This window comes from Rissa tridactyla, chromosome 1, assembly GCF_028500815.1.
Source record: "Rissa tridactyla isolate bRisTri1 chromosome 1, bRisTri1.patW.cur.20221130, whole genome shotgun sequence".
NCBI lineage: Eukaryota > Metazoa > Chordata > Aves > Charadriiformes > Laridae > Rissa > Rissa tridactyla.
In genome coordinates, this window is record NC_071466.1 from 190,627,999 (window position 1) to 190,653,087 (window position 25,089).

The following is a 25,089-nucleotide window of genomic DNA, read 5'->3' on the forward strand; positions in this document are numbered from 1 at the left end:
TACACGTGGAACAGTTTATAAACTGGTGGGTCAGAAGTCAGTCCCCATGTGCTGCTTGGGAAAAAATGGAAAGAGAAGAAAAAAGACATTATATGTATTAGTAATGACATTCAGAAGTATTTATCTGGGGGAAAAAATGTGGTATACTGAAAACCTATATCAGAGATTGCCAGTATGCATCTTTGAAGTGCCAGTATGGTATATCAGCCTGCACTAAACACATTTTGGTAGCTGATTGTGATGCACAGACACATTTGCATGTCCTGATATTAATCCTCTCAGGTGCAAAAATATTTCAGAATGTAAATCAGGGCATATCTGGATACAGCAAAGTGGCTTGCACAGTCTGGCTTTGCTACTGTGTGGAATCTTGCTACTAAAACCTTCTCTTAAGAACTTATCCTGTTATTTTTGGGCTGGTTTTCGTTGCTTTTAAAGAGACGCCAAAAAACTGTCTTCATACCATTTATATGAATAGATACATAAAATATTGTTTAACCTTTTGTTTTTATATCGTTGAGTCACAATAGGTGCATGAAAAACTTTATGCTGCAAAGCTTAATTGTACTTTTTCAGTGTCCCCTTAACCTTCTTCAACATGTTTTCCAAACTATTACAGAGTCTGTTTTAGACTATTATCCAACGTCGAGCACAACGTTCTGTAATTTCTGACTGGAGTTTTTCCTCTTCTTTAATGATTTCTCCAATAATAAACATCTGTTAGTAAGACCTGGTATCTCCTAATTATTTCTGTATAATGTGATGAGCAAATACCTTTTTTGTTTCTTCCTTTTTAGGATTAACTGCAGTAAGTGTCCTAAGGGCTTCTCTCATCCTTCCTGTCCTTACAGGCCCTTCTATATCCACCTGAGGCTTAATAGAGAAACTTCAGTTTGAAGGAGAAGAGCTTTCTCTGGCAATGTAAGAGAAGAATGGCACAAAATATTGAATGTGTTTTACACATAGGCCAATGATCAGACAAGTGCTGTAAGGGATAACTGTAACTTCCAACAGTCCCTGTGATGTGAATGAGATGTGAAAGATTCCTCAAGGCAGAAAGTGCTTTTCGTACTTGGTTTTCTCACTTTGCCTTTTCCAAGGATGACCACTAATTGCTGCATCTCCTACTGCCACAGGTTGGAAATACTTGAATGATGGTAATAAAATGTACTTTGCTACAAACTTTGTTGTTCTTCTCAGTCCTTCTCCTGCTTCCTAAACTGGCTTCCAAAATTTCCTTAGATCCTCAGACAGTACCTTATTTCTCCATGTTTTTTACAAAACATATAGGTTGCATTGAGGATACCGTTTCAATCTGGGACTCACCGTGCCGTGGCAGGTTATCATGTCTCTTCATCAGCGCTCTCGGTGAATTCCTTGCTGGCAGCCACAGCCTTTGGTGCGCTGCAAGTGCACAACCAGGGTTAAGTGCCTGGAGCTAGCCAAGCCCTTCAGAAATGATCCTTAAAGCCAAAAAACATTTTTAAAAGATGAAAACTGCTCTGAGAGGCCAAGTGTTAAATCTAAGATGTCCAACGAGTCCAGGAATATTCTAAGTTCCTCCTCAGAGAATGGTCACCTGACTTACTGAAGATACAGGCAGTCCTTTTAGCAGGTCTGAATTATTATAATTTATCAACACTGTTATCCAGTATTGGTACATCCAAAAAGAGTATGAAGGAACAACTTTTAACTCTGTGTTTAATACTCATTTACAGACATTGGTTCTCAAAATCCAGTGAGAAATTTGTGGATGCCAAATGGCTCTACTTTGAAAGAACAAAAAACCAAGAAAAAACATTGGTAGGACCTGATAAAAGTTAAATACGATGCAGAAAAGTCAGATTAAAGGTAGAAAACAAAAGTAGAAAGCTTTAGTTTTAAATTCAAGGGATTTTTCCTTAAAAGGTGTGGAAAGCAAAGCTATCCACTTCCATGCATTGTTTCCTAAGTAGTAAGGGACAAATGATAGAACTTGGCTGAATGTGTGGGAATTATGGGTTACATTATTTCATTTTCACTACTTTATAGTTATGAATTTGGCTTATTGTTTTAGCAGTTTGGACACCAAAGGTAATTCATTAGGAATTTTAAACATTTTATGCATACTAAGCACTCTCCTTAAAATGGGGAGTATTATTCTGAACAAAAACTCTGCTTCAGGACTCAGATAACATACTTACGGGCCAACTGACAGAACTGGGCATAGCCCTATTCAAGGCTATTAATATTTATCATTAATCTGATAGTGAGTTATTAAAAATCTTACCTTCCTGTAACTCTGTAATTTTTCCTTCTTGGCTTTTGCTTTGGTTGTGACAAATTTTAAGAAAGTAAAAATACTTTGGAAAGAAAACCAGAGAGAAAGTGTGTTGTATGTGGTTTTGTTCATTGCAGTTTGAACAGAGGCAGCTGTGGTCATTGTCCTGAAATATGACCAAAATGTGTATCGTTCCCTTTTCCACGGAACATCTCTTGATGTCTTTGATGACGCTTTCATATCAATAATTTGATGTGCTTCAGCTTTTTTTGGTTCCCTTGGGGAAAACAGAGGAAAGAAGAGATCTACCAGAAAACAAAAGAATTCATGAAGATTGGTTTTCAGAATTTTTTAATACAAAATAATCTTTTCATTTTCACTCTACTTTCTTCTAACGGTTACTTCTGTATAAGAGAGGCCAGATCCAAATAATTTTCCAGACTTACTCTGTTTGCTGAACAATTCTGTGATCCCAGTTCCCTGTCTGTTTATTCAGTTTGATCATGTCTCCAGCTCCCGTAACCATAGGATCCATATTATTATAGTATTGCCTGATCTTGCCATTGAAGCTGTTCTGTTGGCACTGTTGTGGCAGTTCTCTATGTAGGTCTGATGGAGGCTTAGTGCCCTCAAGGAATACAGTTTGTATTGATCTTTTCTGAGCTGAGTGGAAGTTAAAGGTTTTCCTGTCTGTCCTGCATGTGTAATCTAGGTGTGGCTGCAGGTTTGTCTCTTCACTTTTTTTTTTCCACATTGCTAAAGATCTGTAGTATGTGTTAGAGCACCCCCTGCCTACCGATACTCCTCTGACCACTCTGTGGTTCAAGATCTCATGGCAGAATAAACTGAAATGTGAGTTCTTGGGTTGAGTGAGCAGATTACAAGAGCTGGTGCTGTTAGCTCTCACCTGCCATCTGAGACAAGTTCCAGCTCTGTCAGCACTTCTCCTTTCCCATATTAAGAGGTAAAGTAAAAACTGGGCACTGTGATCACTGTTTTGAATTTGAACTGGACAGAGTTAGGAAAAGATCCTTGCATCAGTCTTGGCTAGAAGGTAGTAGCTGAGCATCCCAGCTCTGAGCGAAAAAAGGGGCATGCTGGGACCCATGTCTCTCTTTCAGATTACTGCTCTGGTCTCCATCTATGTGCTGCTAATTTCATAATATACCAGGCAAAATATGATTGCAGGCAGAATTTTACAGAGCACTAGAGATTTTTCAAGTGCATTAGGTTGCCACTAGTCTCTAGATTAAGTCTCATTTTTTTCCACAGAGCCTTGTTCATTCGTTAGTTCAATTTCTCACTTGATGTCAAAAATGAGAATGTAGGACTAAGTCACATATTACTTCATACTAAATTTTTCTCATAGACAGTTTGTGGGGTATAGATAAACTTGTGTTGAAAGATAAGGTTATTAAAAATTTGCTTGTGTTTCTGTTGTTTCCTGTGGGCAAAACATTTTTTGCCTGATAAGTATCATCATAGATTTTCCACTAGAATTTCCACTTACAAGTTACTGGGCCTGATGCAGGAACTATGAGGAGACATGAGTCTCTATTATTGGGACTTCAGATTAGGTTATCGTGATCTATTTTTATTTTTATTTTTCTCTTCTGATCAGTCATTGTAAAACTTAACTTGAAACATTTCAGAACAGTGGGCAGTATTTAGCGATCACTAACAGTGAATTGGGAGTGTGATCTTTGCAGCATAGACTAAGCAGTCGGACATAACAGGGAATGTGATTTTCATAAATAAAAAGATGTTTTCTGACTATGAAACTGCAACCCAGAAACTTACAGCTGTTACGTTACCTTGCTGAGCAGCTACAAAATTGAACATGTAATAATGTAAATAAGCAAACTTTGATTTAGGATGCAGTTAAAAGGTTGAAGAGATTTGTAGGTCATCCCGTATTAGAATTGTTCCACATAGTTTTTTTAATAGTGAAAGCACTAGCTACTAACCAGGTTTCTCACATAGGTTTGTATTTATACAGGATTTTAAAGCTGGAAATATTACACTACAGCTTTGTTTATTATTCCACCTACTGTCTCAGAGCACCAAGTTGTGCATGATGCGTCAAAACATGTTCTGTTCTTTCGGAGTTCTTAGGGAGGCAATACGATGTAATTCATTATGCCCCGAAGATAAACAGTACCTCTTGACCTTTTCAAGAAAAGTTGCAATATTTTCTTATTCCAGAATGTAATATTGTACTGAGCCGATATCAATGTGATAAGATAAATGTTTCCTTTTCTAATGTAAACCAGAGTGCACTACATTTATATAAAAGTCTTGGGGGATACCCAAAGCCTCCAGATAAAAAGGGGCAGCTTGGCTATTGTAGGTCTGCGTTTTTGAATTCTCATTCTCAAAGCACAGAGGGCAAACTGCATCCAGGCTTGAAGACAATGGCCAGGATTTTCAGAAGTGATCAGATTTTTGTGTTGCCCAATTTAGAATTTTCAAGCCAATTGAAAAGTATAGGATTTGTTACCATTAAAAAAGAAAAAAACCCAAACAAACAAAAAAACCCAAAAAAACCCCAAAACCAAAAAAACCCAAACTAAGACTGTAAACACCTTTCCTCTCAGCACCAGGATCTTTTGCAATGTCGCAGCTAAAGCACATGAGTCAGTGCTGCACTGTGTGTATCTAACTCGCTTTTTACTATATTAAAAAGTATTCAGGAAACGAAAGACTAATGAGGAGTATTTTTTTAATCTCATTTCTTTTTCTGCGTTCTCTGCTGGTGTTCAGAGCACAGTTTCCGTTTAGTGTCTTGGCAATTCTTTATTTAACCGTTACATCTCACATGGCACGTGTCTGATTGATAAAGTCAGTTGTGTGCAAACGTGGCCGCCACTGTTGAGTGGGGCTCTGAATACGGCCCTACCACCCGCTTTCCGTTTCCCTTCTGCTTGCAAGGTAATGCCCAGCTCCAAAGGAAAAAAGCGTATTTTGCGTGATAGGCTCTGCCCACGTGTTAATGCAGAGTCCTAGGCTCTTCTCTCCTGGCAAACCACCCTCCCAACGGCCTCATTTACCTTAATATGTTAAATGCTTTTGTATGCAGGTCAGTACTCTGCTCTATATGTGGCATGTAAAAAACCTCTGTTACTCATGTGTATTCTATTCACAGGAAAGAGTGGCTTTAACTGCAGCTACTATTACACGTAAAACAACATGGTATATTTTAAAAGCAGTTCATTATTAAAAAGGATTTACTTCTGCTGTTACTGCATTTGGAACTTCATAGGTATTCTGAACAGTTACTCCTGCAAGCAAAATAATACTGTTAGAACATAAAGCAGTAACATCTGTCAGCCCCTTCAGGTTGGAAGTAGGACTATTTTAAGCATACCAATCACAGCATATAAATTAGATTCAACAGGGATTAAAATCAAGAGAAAAGAACAGTTAAAAACAGGAATAAAAATAAATGAAATATCATGAAATAAGTCTATTTTACGTACGTCTCTTGTTAATGACATTTAGTTCTGGACTACTTTGTTAATTTTTTTATTTATTTAAGCTTAAGCAAGAGTTAAAATTTAGGGACAACATCTGGAAAGAGGAGAGATTAAGGTCTGTATTAGGAAGCTAACTGAAAAGAGCAAGTTTTGAGGGAAGATTTTAAGTTCTTGAGTGAAGTGAGGACATGAGGGAAGATGAACTGCCATTTAGGTCAACGTAAGGAAAACCCTGGAGTCACCCAGGGAAGAAGATGACCATAAACAGAAAAGGAAAGCTGACACATAAGAAGAAAAAAATGAAGATGAGGTTCTTTAGGGGTCAAGTTGTCAAGGACTTTGAGAATAAAGAATTTGAATTTCATTTGAAAACAAATTGTGTGTTCACCAGGGAACCAAGCAAAATGTATGATTTAGAAATTCTTTATACTGGAAAAGAAATAATTGTAAGCTAGTAAGTTTGAGAGGCAAAGAACTTAGATTTTGTGTTTGCAGATGTGCAGTCATGAATCTTATTTAGATACAGTCCTCTCTTCGGTCCCCACATTTGAGACAGTTGTACATATCTGCAGTAAATACAGTTTGAAAATTTCTTCCAGTTTAAAGGAAATTTCTAGAATATATATTTTATGTGTGTGTGTATATATATATTTAAGTTTATGCAGTGTGTATCCCATAGTAAAGGAAAGGAGCACACTAAGGCAGAAGCGGTATAAATGACTCGGCAGAGTGTTTACCACTCAGTCTGTAGCTTATCTCCTTGCCTGTTGTTGGGGATAGTTAAGTGATCTATATCAAATTCGTTCTACAGCTGTCAGTACCTGCAAGCGTATAAACAGACGGGTAAGATTTCTAGGAGGCAGATGCCCGCATCGCTAAAAGGACTGCTCTAATTGGCATAATCAGTACAAGAAATGAAGACTGAACGAGCATGGAAATAGAATTACTTTTCTACCCCTTGAAAGGAGGCAGTAACGGGCTACATTGATTTAGTCGCTCCTGCAGCTGACTATGCTGAACTTCCCCTGAATATAGAAAAAGGGCATTTTAATCTCCAAAACCATCCATCTGGCATCTTCCATTAACATTAAACACCAAAAAAAAAAAAAGAACAGGGTGAGTGTGGTTGTTGTCCAGAATCATTTATGTTTGACTTGAGAATCCTACAAAAATTTTAACCACTGTTGTGAGGTGCCCCGTTCAAGTTACCTGTCTCTACACACCCCGTTCATGCAACTTGTGGCAGAATAGAGTTTGTCTGTGCCTTGAATTTCGCTGTTGCCTCTCATTTCTTCCTTACTAGACTGAAGTGATTTCAATCTGTTTGAAATCTGTATACAGTTAGATATTGCTTGAAATTGAGCTACAGCGTGAGCAGACGTGAGAGACTGACAGCTGAACACGTATAGTAATCAGCAAGGGCAGGATTTAATTGCGGCTAATTTGTACTGGTTGAACACCTCTCCGTATAAAAAATATTTTATACTCAATTATATTTATAATGTTTTGGACAATCAACATATGGTAAAACTTAGCAGCATAACCATTTAATCTAACACAGATTTGACCTGTCCGTCCTTTCTTTGCTTGTCAGAAGCTTTTTCTCCTTTCTGTATGGAAAACAGTTTAAGAAATGCAAGCCTGGATGCAGGACTAGATCTCTACCTATCTTTGGCCCTACTAATTATTTGATTTTGAGGAGGCATTAAAGGCTGCCATGTGAAACGTTCAATTCCCTCTGTTCCCAAAACCTTATTTTTAGCTGAGAAATTCAGGAAACTTGCTGAAGCTGTGTTACAGTGTGGGTGAATACATATGGCTTGTGACAGGTTAGATACAACACAATAATTTATGACTGTGCGAATGTACATTGCTGAATCCCCTTCTTTGTTCTCAAGTATAAATGCCCTTCTCCTTATCATTCATTTTCAATTTTTATAAAACTATGTTGAAGATTTAGCTGTAATTATTTCATCTTCTTGTAACACCTATGAAAAAACAAACCAAAATAAAACCAGAATTCTGCTATGCCATAAATAATATGGGCTAATATATTTGCAAAACTTAAAAAATATGTTCTAGGAAAGACATTACTTCTTAATAAAGAGTTGCAACAGAGGCCTTTGATTCTCAGTAATGCAGAAATGTTAAGAAAACTAGCTGAAAAAATTCTGGAAAATGAAAGCTCAGGTTGATACCACTTGCACTTGGCAAAATTTCAGAAATTGCTTCTTCCAACAATTAAATTAATTGGTAGAGGTGAAAATTCCTGCAGCCATTGCTCTTAGGGTTGGTTGGGTTTTTTTTTTTGAACTTTAGCTTTGTTGCAAAATGTCTGCTTTGGAATACTATCAATTCACAATGTAAATAAATTTAAATGGTACTCATGGTATATCTTGTCTTGCAATATGATGTAAAAGCTTGAGTGCATTCCATGTGTCCAAATTTCAAGGAGTGGTGCTTATTAGGTCGGTAGAAGTGCTCACTTTGTAGTTATGGAGCCTGCCAATGCTTGTTATAATAGCGGGGGTATTTATACAACTTTAACTGTGTCAGACTAGTCAAAGAAACACTTGCCTGAAAGATTACAGAAGTCATCTTAAGTAAAATTAATTTATTTTCCTGAGTAGCGTAATCATCTCTAGTCACTAGAATATGTTGTCTCAATGATATTGTGCTGGCCTGGTTATTATACTCTGATTACTATATGAGGCTTTTTTAATGCTTTCTAGTCAGTAAGAAATTTAACCTCTCGTCAACATTACTTCCACTGTTTTTATTTTGGTGCTATTCAATTGTGATTATCTTTGCACTTTAAAAAAATACTTCAAAATTGTCTTTAATTTACAGGCCACGTAGTCTTTTTGTGATCCACCTTTTCTCTATGTCTTTTTAGCAATGAAGAATTAATTCAGCTATTCTTTCTAAAGGCACAAAGCCTCTAGCCAGAATCTTCCCAAATTTTGATGCAGAAAAACATAAAGAAAAATATCAGGGATCATTCAATGATTTTAAAAGAAATTCCTATGCCTTTTCATTTTCACAGTACCCTTATGTTAAAAAAAAAAAACAAACTAAAAAAAAAAAATCCTTAGTGCATGAAGTTGAGCCCTTTTACTTTGGTCACTTGTCTCTGTGCAAATCCCGCATAGCCACTGGTGATACCCCAAAGCCTTTGCAGTGTTCCCTACCATCTGGTTGCCAGAGTCCAAGCCGACTTTGGTGAGTCGCCTGCCCGCTCCTTTGCCCGTAGCAGAGTTCCTTAAGTGCCAGCACTGAGAGCTGGAACACTCTTGGAGCTGGTGACTAACCTGAGCTCTGAAAATTACTTTCTCTGCAGACTTTGTCAAATTACGTAACTCTGAATTCTCAGTCTTAAGTGCCTAAACATGAAGATGAAAAATACCATCAACCTTATTAGAATTTACAGAAACGATAATACAGTACTATTTTTGTGGATTTGATTGACAGGAACTCTGGAAACAGATGCTTTGCAGTCAAATCTGTTTTTTTCCCCCTGCTTCTTTGTTTTTTAAAAAAAAAAAAGGCTGTTCTTAAGACTGTGGCTGTTGTCAGAATTTTTACTTCAGTAGTAAAACTCACCCCAGATGCATAAAGTGTCCATATAAAACTGGTAGTTAAAATTCGTCAGCAGACACACCATGGGATGTTGTTGGAGGTTCCTGCTACAACAGTTCAGAAAGAAAGGAATCTTCTTTCCCCCCCTCTGGAAGGAGTGTTTATTGCTGTTCTTTCTGACAAGGATTTGTTTTTCCAACCTATTGAGCTATGAAATCAGGATCCTTTGAAACTCTCCCAAGCCATCCCAAAATCACATCCTGGCTCCTTCGGCTGAGAGAGGCTGTAAAGCAACATATGACTCAACTGTGTTGAGCACATAGGCATGATCTGCTCTGGTAAATCGAACATACGGTTCCTGGATGCTAAACTGGGCAGCTGAAACAGCGTGAGACACACCTGAGCTAATAAGCATTTTAGTCTCCAAAACTGGGATGACTGCATCCAGTTCCTTTGTGAGACTGGTCCTTGTAAAAGTCTGACTGCAGAGCTGTGCGTGGGCATTGCTTGGGAGAGTGCGGGTCAGCACAGGTCAAAAAGCGTGCCAAGAGCTGTGCTCATGGCTTGCCGGCGTGGAAAATCACATTCGCAGGCACTCTCCAGTTTATCAGTGTAGGTGAAGCCTGAGAGAATTGATAAAAGTGGTCTTGTCATCATACCCTTTTCAGTAATGCATTCCCTGTATTTTTTTTGTAACTATAAACATGAAAGTAGCTTGTAGCATTCATGACTTAGTGATATTAATGAACTCAGGGATTGCTGGAAAAGAGGGTGAGAACCTTCTGACATTCATCTAAAATCAAAGATTGTTTCACCTGCTGGCCGCAGCTCTGCCTTCAGGAAGCAACGTAAGCCTTATGCCATAAACTGTGCTCCAGAAAGTGTTTCAAAGGCATCCCAAAGTCCTGACATAAAATGGTTTCTCTCCCATTTTTATTCTTCAGTCCACTGTCCTATGGCACAGGAAGAGCCCTGGGAATTGCAGTAGACTAATAGATACCATCCAGCAGGCTTTCTCATAAAAGGCAAGGCCTTTCCACTAAAAATGCTGTAATACTATGATGTCTGTTATTTTTTTTCCCCCAAGTCTCACAGCTGGAATTATCTACATTTTGTCCTGCAAAATAAAAAATAGATGGCATTTTTTTTTTAAATATCAGCTAAAGTGAAATTTACTATACATTTTAACACTATGATGGTATGAAAGTATCTAGCCAGGAATAGATCCATGCTTTGTGTGATACTTTCAAGTCATTGTACGAAGTGATGATCTAGGAAGAAAAAATATATGAGTGTTCATGGATAAAATGCACTGCCTCCTGCCTAGTCAATTAAAATAAAAGGCAATATTAGAAGCAGTAAAGTGGTATCGGATCATCACATCCAAGGTTAAAAAAAAAAAGGGCTTTGTATCTGTTTACTGGTGTTTTGTAGTCCCATGTCTTTCTACTGATGTTTGTAAAATGAGTACTGTGTGTTGAAAGCAATGTGTAAAATGATTATGTAAGTAGAACTTAGTTTATTATTCTTGTATTCTGTGGCACTGTGAATAGTCTGGTACACTAAAAATATTACCAGTATCATACCTAAATGAAGTACGCTTGCATGACGCGAAAGATTCTGCTCTATATTATATGCAGTTACTAAATTGTGGAAGCCCTTTATCTGTCCTTGAAAAGCCTTGCTTCCCTTTTCCATCTCTGAAGCTATGGTTACATGGGAGCAATGAGGGCAAGACACAAGGAACCCTTGTTAACAAAATATTTCATAAAATACTGAAGTGAAACCAGAGGACAAAACATAGTATTTTTTGGAAAAGTTGGCAATCCCTATGCAAGATTAATTGTCAGTAGATTGCAGAAGGTGAAAGATTGCTGCAAGTTTGAAAATTCTGCTGGTCAGTGGTCAGAGAAAAGTCCGTCATGTTGTAAAACTACCTGGGAGTGATATAACAGGAAAGTCTTGACTGAGAAAGTGGTTAAGCTTCAGGGGGATGAGTGTAAATATTCAGGTTATTTAGATAATTTCTGTTTCTTATTTTTCAGGAAAGAAAATGTAACCTTTCTAATTAAGGTATGCTTAGCATTTCTTTAATCCGTACGTTGCTGTCTCACACCTTGGTGGTACCTCTGTGGTTTTATTTAAATAATTCCAAATGTGCGTTTAGTTATCAGTCTGCCACTTACAAAAGGAACTGCAGAAATACTGCAGAAAAACTGCATGAGAAATTTCCTGCGTGGATAGATAGTGGTTTTGATGTGAGAATGATTTTAGTTTAAGTGGGAGATTGGGCTCTTTTATTGTTTTTTCTCAACGGTGTGAGGGTTGGTGGGGAGTCCACCCGTCCTGTGCCACCTGGGCGGATACAGGCTGCACAGGTGGAGCAAGGGAGAAGGAAGCATCTAAATAATATGTTTTTACATATGGCCCATACAAGTGTGCAAGTGCGGACATACATATTTATCGTTAATGAATGAGCAGAAAGTATGCTATGAGGGAAATGAAGCCCTCATCCGCTCTTTTTTCATAGACATTGGAGACAATGATGGTGAAGGTATTTGAAGGAAGGGCGGGCAATGGTGATGGGCTGATGCCTCAACGTAAAGCAATCTCTGGAAGACATCCAGAATTTTTGAGAGAAGTCACAAAGAGGAAGGTAGAGAAATTGTTACATCTTGATGAGGTTTCAAATGTTACAAGAAGAAAAAAGGAGGCATTGTAGAAAGGAGGATCTGGAAAATACTTCAAGGACATGAAATCTGAAATATGTGTGATGTGTAAAGAGAAGTGTCTTTAGAAAAGAAGACTAGTAACTGAGTTTTGACTATATTAAGTTGATGACGACATAATAAAGGACTGGTAAAAGCTGAAATTCACGTTTTTATTTGTGTAAAGTCAAAGTAGTTAAGAGGATAAAAAGAGTAAAATTTATATCTGAAGTTAATTTCCAGCGTATTTTGATCGTGTGCCTAGGTTGCCAGTGCTTTTTTTTTTTTTATGTGCTTGCTAGTGATAGTGATTATGCAATCTGTGCTGCACGCTTCAGAGGAAATTCTAACAATCTGAAGCCAGTAGAGGCTTTAACTGATGCGAAGTATTACATATGTTTGGCACCAACGTAACTGGGTGTGTCTGCTTTTACAAATGCATCTAAAGATGATAATGCCCCTGAGCATATTTATTATTATAATTCCTTGATTAGCTTGCTGTTTAGGAAGATTACTGTAGATGCCAAGGAAATACAGTAAGGATCATTTTTTCCTGGGCGAGCTTGATGAAGTGTGATTGGAACATCTACCTTTTAATTGAAATGCCTAACCTGTTGTGTTGCTCATGTATACTACTTGGGAATTCCTTGTACAGTTGCAATCATTTCTCCAGCACCTAAACGCCCTGGGAATTGCAAAATGTCTCTCTATTCCTCTTCTGCAAAACATTTTTACTAGCTTCGGGTCTTTTCTTTTTCATCCCTGCAAGTTTCTAATCATAAAGAATGTGCTCCTTACCAGATCTCCTCACATGGGCTGAAACTAGGATGAGGAGCCTGAGGACATTTGCCTGTCTGTCTTCACTTGCATTTTAGCTTAAAATTAAAGCTCTTTGTCATTTCACTCTTCTTATAATCTTCGCTCTTAACAGTCCCCAAAGTGGAGAATTCTTTCTCAGTAGCTCTGTCTAAACGGACTGTTAAGGCTACCCTTCAAAACATACAACTCATTTGCCAGCTACGGCAAGAACCCGAAGATTGGGATTCTTCAGAGACAGAAGTCTGCATGTTGGATCATGCCTCCTAGATCATCACGAAATGCACCAAAAGAGTTAAAAGGTAGATAAGCAGCCTGAGAGGAAAGCTGCAATTAGAGTAATTCAGGCAGGCCAGAGTAGACTGCAAGTGCAAGTAGCTTTTTCAGAGAGATGCAGAGCTAACCAGTGCTACCTTTTTGGGGTTTTCCACAGAATATATGCATTTCCTTCAAGAAAAAAGGTATTTTGTTGTGTGTGAATGCATGTGTTGCTTTGCACATATATGCATAGAAATTAATTTGTGATCATGGTACAGCAGTTCCTCAGGAGCCTCACAGTCCACATGTAGTAGCAGATTTCAATGGTTTGGAATTATTCCAAGAAGTTTAGATCAGATCTCGTGTTATCAGGACACTCATAACTATTGCCGAATGCCTTAATAATTCTAGTGTCTAGAAAATGGGCTGTTTATTTGGATAATTTACTTCTTGATCTCATATTAGGTTTTTTACTGCTTTTTTTAGAACCCTAGACAGGACTGCACTTCTCTCTTCAAAAGGTTTATCAAAACCCTTGAAAAAATACAAATAAAAGGGCTCTTATTGTATTGCCTATTTACATTCATGTTTATTTTTTCTTCCTCTAATTATTCTTGTATTTATATATACCTGGAGCTCTTTATGCCGACTGAGGTTTTGAAAAGCATTACAAAAATATCCATGAAAAAAAAAATGGACTCAGTAGGATTTCAGTTGACCTGATTTAGCTTTAGCAATAAGGACTGATTTTTTTGAAGTGGCTTAGACTATGTAGTGACTTTTGATCAAATTATTTCATAAAAAAACATTATTGAAACCAGGTTACCAAAGATACTTTGTTAGGGGGTTTATTGGTAGCTTTAGATTTGAAGTCACAATAAATTATAAAAATGAGTCAATTTGCTTTTGCCTTTTTTTTCTTTTTTTTTGTGCATATGTTTGACTTAAGTTGATCGTGTTGTGCTTCAGACCCTGGTTCTTGCCTTGTTTTTCTCTCCTCTTCCCAGCTCTCCATTTCAGCCAGGCTTCTATTGTTTATACTAAGAATTGTAGTATCAAGAAAATCTTATTTTCTGCTACTGTTGTGCCCATACTTGGTGATGAGGACACAAGAATCCTACCCAGATGGCTCCGACTGCAATTAGGGCACAGAGCACTTAATTCTAAGCCATCTCCTGTTCTGTATAAACTAGTTTCTCTGTTCAGTCCAAAATTTCAAGGATAGTCTCATAAACACCGACATAGTCATGTAAGGTCGGAAAATTCCAAAGAGCGAGTCTGTAAGCACAGCTCTTATCCTCTGCTGTTAACTCACCATAGAAACAAACCATGCTGAAGCTTCATGATACTCAGTTTATGAGAACATGGTGTTATTTGAAATGTAGCAAGGTGTTAGACATCACAGTAATCCGAACTTGGCATGCTTTCACAGGAACCATACAATCAAATAAAATAGGGCTGGAAGACGCTTGTGAAGATCTTCCGTGTCCCAGAGCAGAATTACTGTTCTTAACTGTTCCTGAAGATGCTTCTTAAACAGGTCCAGAGACACGGATTTTGCAGTCACTACACATTGTACTCCTCCATTGGCCCTACCATTGGAAAGTTTCTTCTTAAATTTAATTAAATCTCCCCGGATTCAGTTTAAGGCCATTCTTGCTTGTCATATCCATGGAGTAAAATTAATTCTTTCCATGCAGAAACTTGCCTAAGACTGCTGTTGCTTTAGGGTTGGGGTTTTTTTCTGTTTTTATGATCAGACACTTGCTATCCTACAGGTTGTATTTTCTCATTGTGGTCATTCTTAGTGCTCTTCTCTGGTCACTGGTCAGATGGTCCACCTCTTTGAAATATTGTACCCCAAGCTGGGTACAGTTCTCTAGCTGTGTCTTTAGAAAGGTGAATAAAGTGTAAAAAATACCAGTTTTGTATATGACACTTCTATTTCTGTGTCCCAGTTTGCTTTTGTCATAGTAACATCACTGTATTGACTTAGGTCTTTAATACATGTTTTTCATCATATATGTGAATTTTAAATTTGAGATTTCTTTAAATTATGTCCTTCTAAAAACAGAACTTCAGTAATTAGATCTATTAAAAATATTTTAAAAGAAACTTTAAATTTATAATATCTACTGTAGAACTCAGACATGAACTGTGTTCTTCACTGATTATCAATGGGATATTTCAGAAATGGCTGTTATGCCTTCCTCCCCTACAGCAAAAGCCTGTTATGAACGTCTTGATAATATTTCCTTTTGTAGTTGCAGTCTCACTCCTGTCTCTGGGTAGGGATGTATAAGAGCAGCGGTAAATCAAATCGGTTAGTGTTCAAATAATTGGAGCCCTTTCAATCAGTAACTCTTCAATAAATATGTAATTCCTCACATTTTAATTGGCTGAGAGAGTCTGATTTGTGTAATTACTGTAACTTTATTTGTAATTACTTTGGTACCACATAGATCCGTACTTTTTGATGGATGGCTTTGGTTTCTAGCTCGTATGGTATCAGGAGGAGGAATCTGTGCTTATGATGCTTTGCCAGCCACAGTGCACAATGTTATTTAATTGAAAATAAGTTGTAAAGATAAGAAGTATTTATTTCTGCCTTCTAAATGGCTAAGGCTATTCTAGGGTAAATATTCTTTCGACATTTTCTTCACACATTATTTTACCTCTCCATACTACTTAAAACTAATCAATCCTCAGACCTGCCTTCTCAAAGGTTCTGTCCTAAGAATCTTGCTGTTGGCTAGAACAAAACATTTGAGTATATGTTTCCTTTTGTTTTATATGTGCTTCACCTTTTGTTTCAGTTTATGTCTTGATTATGGTTTTTCTTAATCATTTGCTTAATAATCTCTGTGCTGATTTCATTGTCTTTAATTTCTAAATTTCCCTTTCAGACTTCTATCAGTTAAAACCGCTGCCTTCTAACAGCCTAACGTTACAATGCTTCCCTTGATATTACATTTCTTTCTCCTCCCACATTTGCTCTGCATTTTGATTTTAGTACAAATGGGACCACTCTTGCTTTCATTTGCATCAGTTCCTTTCCTATTTATGTATTATCAAGCCATCTATTATTCCACCTAAGCCAACACTACTTTGTTTCAGACTGCTTTAATTGAAAGTGGGTTTCACAGCCAATAAGTGAATGTCTACAATGGACAGACTTGAAAGATCTTTTTTTTAACCAAAAAATCAAGCGTACGTACACATTTGTACAATATATACATAATACTATATAAACATACAGTAATGTTAAGGATCTTCTTTATTTCTGAATTCACACATGGGATGGCTGGAGTGATTGTTCTTCTTTGTCCTTCACACTTAAATAGCTTTTACGTATCTGCTGGATGATTTTAATGTGAAATAGTTCATACCAGTTTTCATGTGGACGACTTGTTCATGCTGCTGTTGCCACATTGTGTTCATGTAGAACTAAAAGATCAGCTCTTCCATTTAGCAATTACATGTCCCAGTTTTCTAGAAGTAATGCCACATGGAAGGAAATAGCAATTGCAGGACATTCGTGAGCTTGTGGCATTGGTATTTGATGTGTGCACTGTTTTCGTGTTCATTTAATTAATTTAGTTAGTCACTGCATAATGTAAGTAGTAGGTATGAAGTAGGGTAGAGTGCCTGCTCCCGTGTTTACCAAAGGAAAGTTAAATTCAGGCACGTGGGATGAAAGACAGGAGACTGTCAGGTTGGAGCACAGCTTTGGTGCTGTGGGCCCCCATCTCTCCTAACCCTTGACATTTGCATTCTTCAGGTGGTCTGAGCTTTGGAGATGGCATTTGGGTTTGCTGTCATGGACCATGTTATGCGTGGCTGGACGTATCGCCCTAATGACCAATGCAGATTGATGTCTACAGGGCAGGAGCCCTGCTAATGCCTACCAGGAATTGAAGCAAGCAGGTGTTTTTTTTCTAGTTCTTGGTCAGCCAAATAATGGGCAGGAAAAATGAAAGAGTTGTTTTTGAAACAGTGTTTAGTATCCGTTAAATTGGGTTATATAGAGAGAAGCTAAATTTGCTTTATAAAATGAAATATGTTATCTGCTAAGTTATTAGTGCCCTGTATTTGTTTAGCATCTTTCACATGGGGAAAAAGTAAGACACTAAACAAAAAAAAATTGCCAAAACAATTAGAGTGAAAAAAATCTGGTAATTAACTATTATTTTTCACAAAACTAGTCTAATTATGAATCAGTCATGGTAAAATGAAAGGTCAATAACTACAGATGCATAATTTCTCTCTGATAGATTGCTGTTTGAAAATAGGTTTATGACAATTATGTGATTAATTTCCTTTTATTAAACAGCATTATGAGACTTCATGTTGCATTCATCAGTTTATTACTGTTACTTTTTCTCTTCACTTGCAAATTAATCCTGGATAACATCAGGGCAGAACAGAAGCTCAGGTAGATTGAGGATCTCTTCGTCTAGTGTTGTTTGTATTGCAGAGAAGACCACAAATCTAAATCAAAATGAGAGCCTCGGTATGCTGAAACCGAAAGTATCATCCTAAGAAAACAAAACAACAAAAAAACCCAAAGCAACCAACCAACCAAAAAACAACAAAGTCCTTTTAGTCCAAGGAAATGAGGGCCAGATCCAGTGAAATCCTTACATTTCTAAGATGAGGCACATGAGGAATATAAGTACATAAGTTAAAATGTGATCCAGAACAGCTTTCCCTACTTACCACCTAACCCTTGAAGTGCCGTGTCTTTTTAACCTGAAATTCCCCAGGCATGAAGAGTTGCTGTCCTGGACGAACACAGAATTTCCCCAGCCTTGGAAAAGCTGAGCAGCCTGGGAATCCGGGAACCAGGCATTCATTTGCACAAATTCCTGTAGCATCAATACAGTCAATGTTTTCAAGCGTACTCAGCGTTCACTTAATCACCCCCCGTAGGGTTGGGCTGAATGCAGCACCCAGTGGCCGCCACCACCACTTTCTGGGGAAACAGTTGAAGCAGCAGCCTGGTGGTGGGGGAACTTGGGATGGTTATACAATGTCCAAGGCTATTGCCTCTTCTTCTTGAATGTAATTTAGTTTAAAAGATTTTCGTCTCTTGCAGGTTTGTGACCTACTACTAGGCAAGGCTGCAGGGCATCCTGTAGTGTATCTGCTGAAATTGCACACACTGTACATTGGGGCTGTCTGGAGCTGCTGATCTAGATGCAGAAGACAGACAAAACTTTTTTGTTTAAGTATTTGCACACGTTGATGTTGGGTTAATTGAGTGAAATCCGTCTTGGTGACCATCTAGATTTCTTAGATAATATATTCCTTGAGGTCGATGCCAACACCCTTAGCTATCTGGTGCTTCATTTCTACTTCTGTAGAAAAACACTGTAATAATTTTTCCATCTACCACTCCTAGATGAACTCCGACTGGTTATTTGGCTTGGACTTTAGTTACGTTCAGGATTTCCTTGACTTCATGGGCTCTCCATTGTGACACATTTGTCATCAGAGGACAGGACAGGTTTTATCTTCTTTGTGTAGCTTAGAGAAAAAAAAGTGTCGTTCACTAAGGAAAAGGAGTTTGTCTCGGGGTGCATGGGAGTTTGCTTTTCCTGTTAGGTCTCCTGGAGAGACTGCTGTTGGAAAGGAGTTGGATCATCTTAAATTCAAGATTTTTTGAATAGTGATAAATGCTTTGCTACTCCATTTGGAAAGATTATAAGCTGCTGTGCTGACTGGCTGTGATATTCATGAGAGAACTTTCTGGGAAAATACAGTCAACAAGAGACAAAGGTTTAGCAGTATGATTTCAGAGCTGTTAGGCAGCATTGAACAGCGTTGGCTTTCTGTCACCATCTTTCGAGCATCTCATACAACTATGGGTAATTCTGGGCTTCTTGTTCAGAGCCAGCTGGAGAGTGGGCCCGCGGCAGGGTGTAAAGGGGTAAAGGTTCTCCTGAAGTGGTTTTTATAATAAATGTAGCTATGTAATCATTTGGTTAACTTGTTATTCAACCAGTGCAGAGCAGTCTTTGGCCTTAAATCCAGCTTAGCATGTTGATACGTTTCGGTTGCATAGTGCTACCAGTGAGGTGACTCTTGTTTGACATATTCAGCCATTTGGAAACTTATTTTATGTTCAGAAACTTATTTTACGTTCAGTAGGAATGTTAGGGTATGCAGTAATTTGAAAAAAATAAAATAGGGATTTGGACTTAGAAAAAGGAAAGAATCTGGTTGTCTTCTGGCAAGTTTTTTAGTTCTGGTTATCTGCAAAGTATACACCTCTTGTCAGTATAAATAGGGAGTGCCTGTATAAACATTCTTGTTTCGCCTGTTCCACATAATAGTTTCTTGTATCATATTTCTTTTGACCTCGCTATCTGAAACCAATTACAGGAGATCCATTTGGGCTGCATCTATTTTCATAAGAAGCCCAGGCAGCAGTGTTTTTCTCAGAGATGAATATCAACATCAAATATGCTTCTGAGTGCTTTGTTATTTATGTTTCAGAGAGATTTTGTAGCCTTCAGCTCTCAAGAATGTGTCACGCTGTGCTGTTTATACATTGACGATATTAATGGGCGTAGATGTCATTTTTCATTTTAACGTCTCGAATGCAACAGGCTGATAGGTTAAACATTCCTGGTTTTAAAGGAAAGATATGAGTGACATCTGTTTCCTAAAAATATACATATATTTACTTTTTAAAAACCAGAGTAATAGGTTTACCATCTTTTAGTGGCATCTTTCACTTTATTAAAATGATAAAACTTTAGAAATCATTTTAAGGTATGCTTAAATTAAATACAAGGGTTTGGAATACAAAATAAAAGCAGGTTGTATCTCATAGTCTTATCGCCAACAAATTGCAAAATCTACAGCAATTTATCAACTTTAATAGGGTGAGTTATATGCAATTAATTTCATTTTTGTTCTGCTTAGGTTTTAGCTATGCCAAAGCTGCACAGTAAATATTAAGAAGTAGTGTTCCCAATAAATATTTTACTAGAAGACACAGTGAGTTCTGGAAACCATATGCCCAAATTTCCTGCTTATACAGCCATTACTTAAAGCATTATAATGATTTTCATTTGCGTTATTAAAATAATTTCTAATCCCCGTTTCTTTTTATTGCTTTTGTCTACATTGACTTTTTTGTATAGTTTTACTAATTCAGATAACTTAATTAAGGAAAAGTGCCCACTAAATTTGAAACAAATGTTACTGGAAACTGGATACGATTTTGGCTGTCTTAGAATCTGTTCTTGCTGCTGTTAACTTGAGGTAGGACTCAACATAATTTTGATCTGCCAGATTTATAAATGTCTGTTAGTTTGTCTTCATCGAACTGGTTTTAGACCACAAGTTATTATCAAATTAGTTCACAGAAATTTATAAATGATGCGTGGGATGGGTGTTTACTTGAACGGTACATGTTAAACTATGAATTTTGAAAGGCACTTTCAAGTTGTCAATTTGTTTTGCAAAGATTTAATAGCAGCAAATGAATTGTTAGAACTGAATGTTTTATAGTCTCGTAATCTTCACTTATGAATAATGTCAGTAATAATCCTTTGAAATTAACAGTGTGTTTCTGGGAGGTTGTTTACTGAGCAGCCAAATCTAAAGTTAAGCAGCACACAGGGAGGAAGAAGTACCATATGACAACTGCTATAAGAACAAAGGCTGACAGTGATTTCTCCTTATGAGTTTTAAATCATCTCTGATCTCCTGAAATTGTTTTCTGTTCCTCTTCTATCTCCTGTGTTTACAGTAATCTAAACTGCCACAATAAGATCACTGAAGTATTCAGGTAGTCATCATTTATAAGACATTCTGTATTAAAAGATGAGCCTTTACTCCTTTAAAGATATCCCAACCAGCACATATGAATCAAAATAGTTTAAGTAGTAGAGCCTTTTATGCAAACATATCCTGTTGTGCTGCCTTGCTTTTTCATAAAGTGTGACTCTTTTTGTAGGTAGCGGTGGGAAGTCATGCTTTCTTAGGCTGATTCCACAGGAGCATGCTAGCCACAATTTGAAATTATACTGTCTAGCTTAAATCTAAGCTGGAACATACTATAATTCTCTAGTTTTCAAGTGCTGTAAATGTACAGCTTTACCAGATGCTTGTTGGCTTGTTTTATTATATTGATGTGAGATGACTTTGCTGCTGGGGAAGATCAGGACACTGAAAAAACTTGCAGAGTGTTCCAGTTATTTGCAATATACAGCAGCATTATAGCATTACAATTCCTATTCCAGATAAAGGCCGCGTAATGAATTTTCTGCGACCGCCAGAAATAAAAAATAATTATCTTTATGGTTTTTCCTGTTTTCTGTAACTCCAGATCTCTTCTCTGGTTCTTGGAGCAATATCACCTCAAGTGGTGAGGTTGGTTTTCCTGTACAGTCTCCCATGAATTCAGGAGTGCAATAGTTCTCTCGCTTCCATTCACGTTTCCCTTTTGGAGGGCTCTGAAGATTGGGAAGGCTTATAAATTCACCACAGATCTTCTGTTCATGCATTTAATCCAGGTTTTGTGCTTAAACCACTGCAAGATGTTGGGACCAAATCCTGGTGCCCCTGAAATCAACAGATATATTTGTCTCTGATCTCAGACAGAGCGGGATTGTCCTTTAGGATCTGCTCAAGAACTGTGAGTGCAGAAGAGATTATGCTATTCACATAGGAAACAGGGCATCCAGTGGTTCCTTGGAAACAAAATATTTCAAGTGCACTTTGAAATATGTTAACTTTTATTTATTTTTGGCAGAGAGGAGCTAGTTTTGTGCGACTCGTTGCTTAGGTTCAGAGGAATGTATAGTCTTTGTAAAGCTGACCTGTAATTACTTGAGAATTTGATGAAACAATACGGGGATTGTTGTGGGAATGTCTCCAAATGTTAAAAGTCTGCTCTGCAAACTTTGTACCGGAGCCTTCTATGGGGAGACGAATCAATGTTGTTAGGAGATGGTGCTAGTGCATTCAGTTTGTTTACTTTGGTTTTCTATGTCTGCCTGCCTTCTCAGAAAACTTGCTTGGAGCCAGACTGTAGCAGCCCTCTCTCTGTCTTTTCATAATTGATCAGGGGATGACTGCCTTCCCTGAGGGTTAAGACGTGGCAACTTTTTCTGTTTGCTCAGCATCTCAATGCAGTAGTTCAAACATTGTTCACACCAGCTGGCAGTGTAATGCCATATGCACATCTTGTCAAAGCAACTGTTGTCATGGATACTAGAAACTATCTTAAAAACCAGCTCATTTGAGTCTAATCAAAACTGTACCTTTCTTTATCAGTTGAGAATCTTTATTATTTTAGGGAACATTGATCAAATGGCATTTATTGCAGTATATTCCATCTACAGGATGTTTTAATAACGTAGATGATAGCATGATGCATTTTAAAGCTGTAACTGCTATTTACTGAACGGATTTTTTTTAAGGGGCGGGAGGGGGGGAAGAGTTCTCCAGGTAGTTTCAGTGGAAATGTTTTGAATCTATTTTTTTATTATTTCTTAATAAATACCACTGTATAACACATGGCATTTAAAAAATAATTTTATAGTGAAAAATAATTTAGATTAGCCGTCTTTGGGTAAGTGGGTTGTTTGTTTACATTCCGTATGTTTAACTGTATTTTGCTGAGTTGGAATGAAAACATAAAAATAAATGAAAACATTTTCTATTTTGATTGGGATACTGTCATCCCAGAGCCTGATCTGGTTGGTTGAGTAGTAATTTCTTTGTTCTCTGATTTTCCGAAGAATGCAAATGAAAACCACTCATTTTTATTTGGCATTAAAACTGCACTTTATTTTGTCAAAGGAGAGGTTTCTCCTTGAATTGTAAGTACAAAAAGTGTTTTTAATCTTCAATGAATATCCTTATTAATTCACTTTCAAGATAATCTGATGTTGATTTGTCAAATTTAATTACAGCTTCCGGTAACACTTGAAGTCTACTTGCTTTTGCTTCAAAATTCTAATATGAAAATGCAAATTGAATGATAATTTGCAAGGGAGTGGGCATTTTAGTTGAACACTCAAAGACAAGTTCCTTGTGGAAATGAGGCTATTGATGCAGTTTATGATTTTTCCTCTTCAAGCACTTTAAACAAATTAACTTTATTTCCTGCAGGATTTCATGTACATCCATAAATTCTAGTGAAGTCCTATATATGTTCTTTCAGAAGATTTTCTTTATGTTTTAAGTGAAAAACAGAATGAAGTCTGAAATCTAGCAAATACAAATCGAATAGGAGGAGATTGCATTTGTTCGATTGGACTTTTACCTAACATCAGCAATGAGTAACTCATCTCTTTCTAGGAACTAGTGGAAATTATTTACTTTTTTTTTTTTTTTTTTTTTTTTTAACTTTTAGGCACTCCAGGCAGCAAGGCAGCTGCTTTTACAGCAACAGACAAGTGGACTGAAATCTCCTAAGGGCAGTGATAAACAGAGACCACTGCAGGTTAGTAAAGTATCCTTGCTTTTGGGGCCTTACTCTCAGGGACGAGCGCGGTGCTTGCTCACGCAGAGGGGTGTGCGTGGATGCCTGTGCTCTAATGCTGTGTATGCGCATATTCACATACAAGAGGTTACAGGCTTGCATGCTGCTGACTTCTCATTCACAGAGAAAATTCACTGTAAGTTACGAAAGCCTTTTGTGGCTATAGATGCTTAATAGGTCTAAGGCTAAGTCTGAGTTCCGTTGCTATTGTATGAATTCATTCTTTATAGACGTGTTGCAGAACTGGTATTTGATTTTTATACATACATGGATTAAATTGTAAAAACGGCTGTGTTAAGAGTAAAACCGTATCCAGAAAAAAAATGAGTTAAGTAATTTTTCGGTACTAAATCTAAGTGGCAAACAGAGAGGTGTTCAGAAACTACCAACACAACCGCATGAAATTATGAAATTAGGAGCTGCTTCTGCCATTTCAGAAAAACGTATGTCACAGAGTTTTACACTGGGATGCTGTTGGGCTTCAGATTGTCTTTGGGTGAATAGGAGTTCTGTTATTGAATAATTATTTTAAATGAATTATTGGTAAAACTATATATAGCATTTTATTATTGAAAAAAAAGTATCTTTTATTTTTGAGGTTTTAGTTAATTTATTGCTAATTCAGAGTTCCATATGAAATTGCGTTCTACTGACAAAACTGGTTCTCTCATTGTATATAGACCAAATATGGGTGTCTGACTGCTGAATTACGTCTGTTGCAGACAAAAGATGTGCATAAGAGATGATTTTATTTTGTTCAGGAAATAAAAAAGTATAACTCCTACCATTCTCTTCCTCATATCTGCTTTTCTGGGTGAGCCTTTATCCTCTTGGGACCTACCCTGTTTTCTGATGGAATAGGGCATTTTTATCTTATTTTTCGTTTTTGTCATGCATAATGGAGGACCCCAGGCACCAGAATTTATCTTTTTCTCCACCAGTGAAGTGTTGTGAAATTTGATCACTTGTGCAATTTTTGTACGTAATTCACATTGTCTCCTTTTCTTTGTGAAACTTCATGGAGCAATGTCGGGCACAGCAAACAGTTCCACATTCCACGTCGTCTCTCTTCAAATATACTTTTAAAGTTATGTTTATTTGCTCAGAACCAAACAAGAACTTAGGAAAATGACTAAAGAAAATGGAAAAAAAGAAAACATGTCGAGTTGGCATCCTGCCATGCTGTAGTTGTAGTCCAGTCCAGAGGCGTAGGAGTCCTGGGACCATCCCAACTTTCCACTCGTTGCCCTTGACTTTGCTTTGTATTAAATATCTTCCAGGCTGAAGGCACACAAGAAGAGTAGCCATAAAGGCAGCAGCTTATGAACTGCTTAGTTTTTTAAAGTTTTTGGAAGTTGATTTGGTGATCTTGAAGGGTTGAATCATGGAGATGATTGATTTAATGAATACTGTGAAAGTAGTTTATTCAGCCAGCTCCCCCTTCTGAAAGATAACATGGGCTGTACTAGGAGTATACAAGGTCCA

General features: G+C 37.3%; 1 protein-coding gene across 14 annotated transcripts in view; it reads left to right on the plus strand.

The window, feature by feature from the left end:
* The window catches only part of FOXP2 (forkhead box P2), a 440,098-nt gene that overhangs the window by 283,540 nt on the left and 131,469 nt on the right, over positions 1–25,089 (plus strand). For 13 of the 14 annotated variants that reach the window (XM_054220133.1, XM_054220094.1, XM_054220067.1 and 10 more), the window contains one exon: positions 23,476–23,565. In XM_054220133.1, coding sequence (XP_054076108.1) covers positions 23,476–23,565 — 90 coding nt within the window. Of the gene's footprint in view, positions 1–23,475; positions 23,566–25,089 lie in introns of those variants that run through there. The other variant, XM_054220125.1, reaches the window with a different exon arrangement.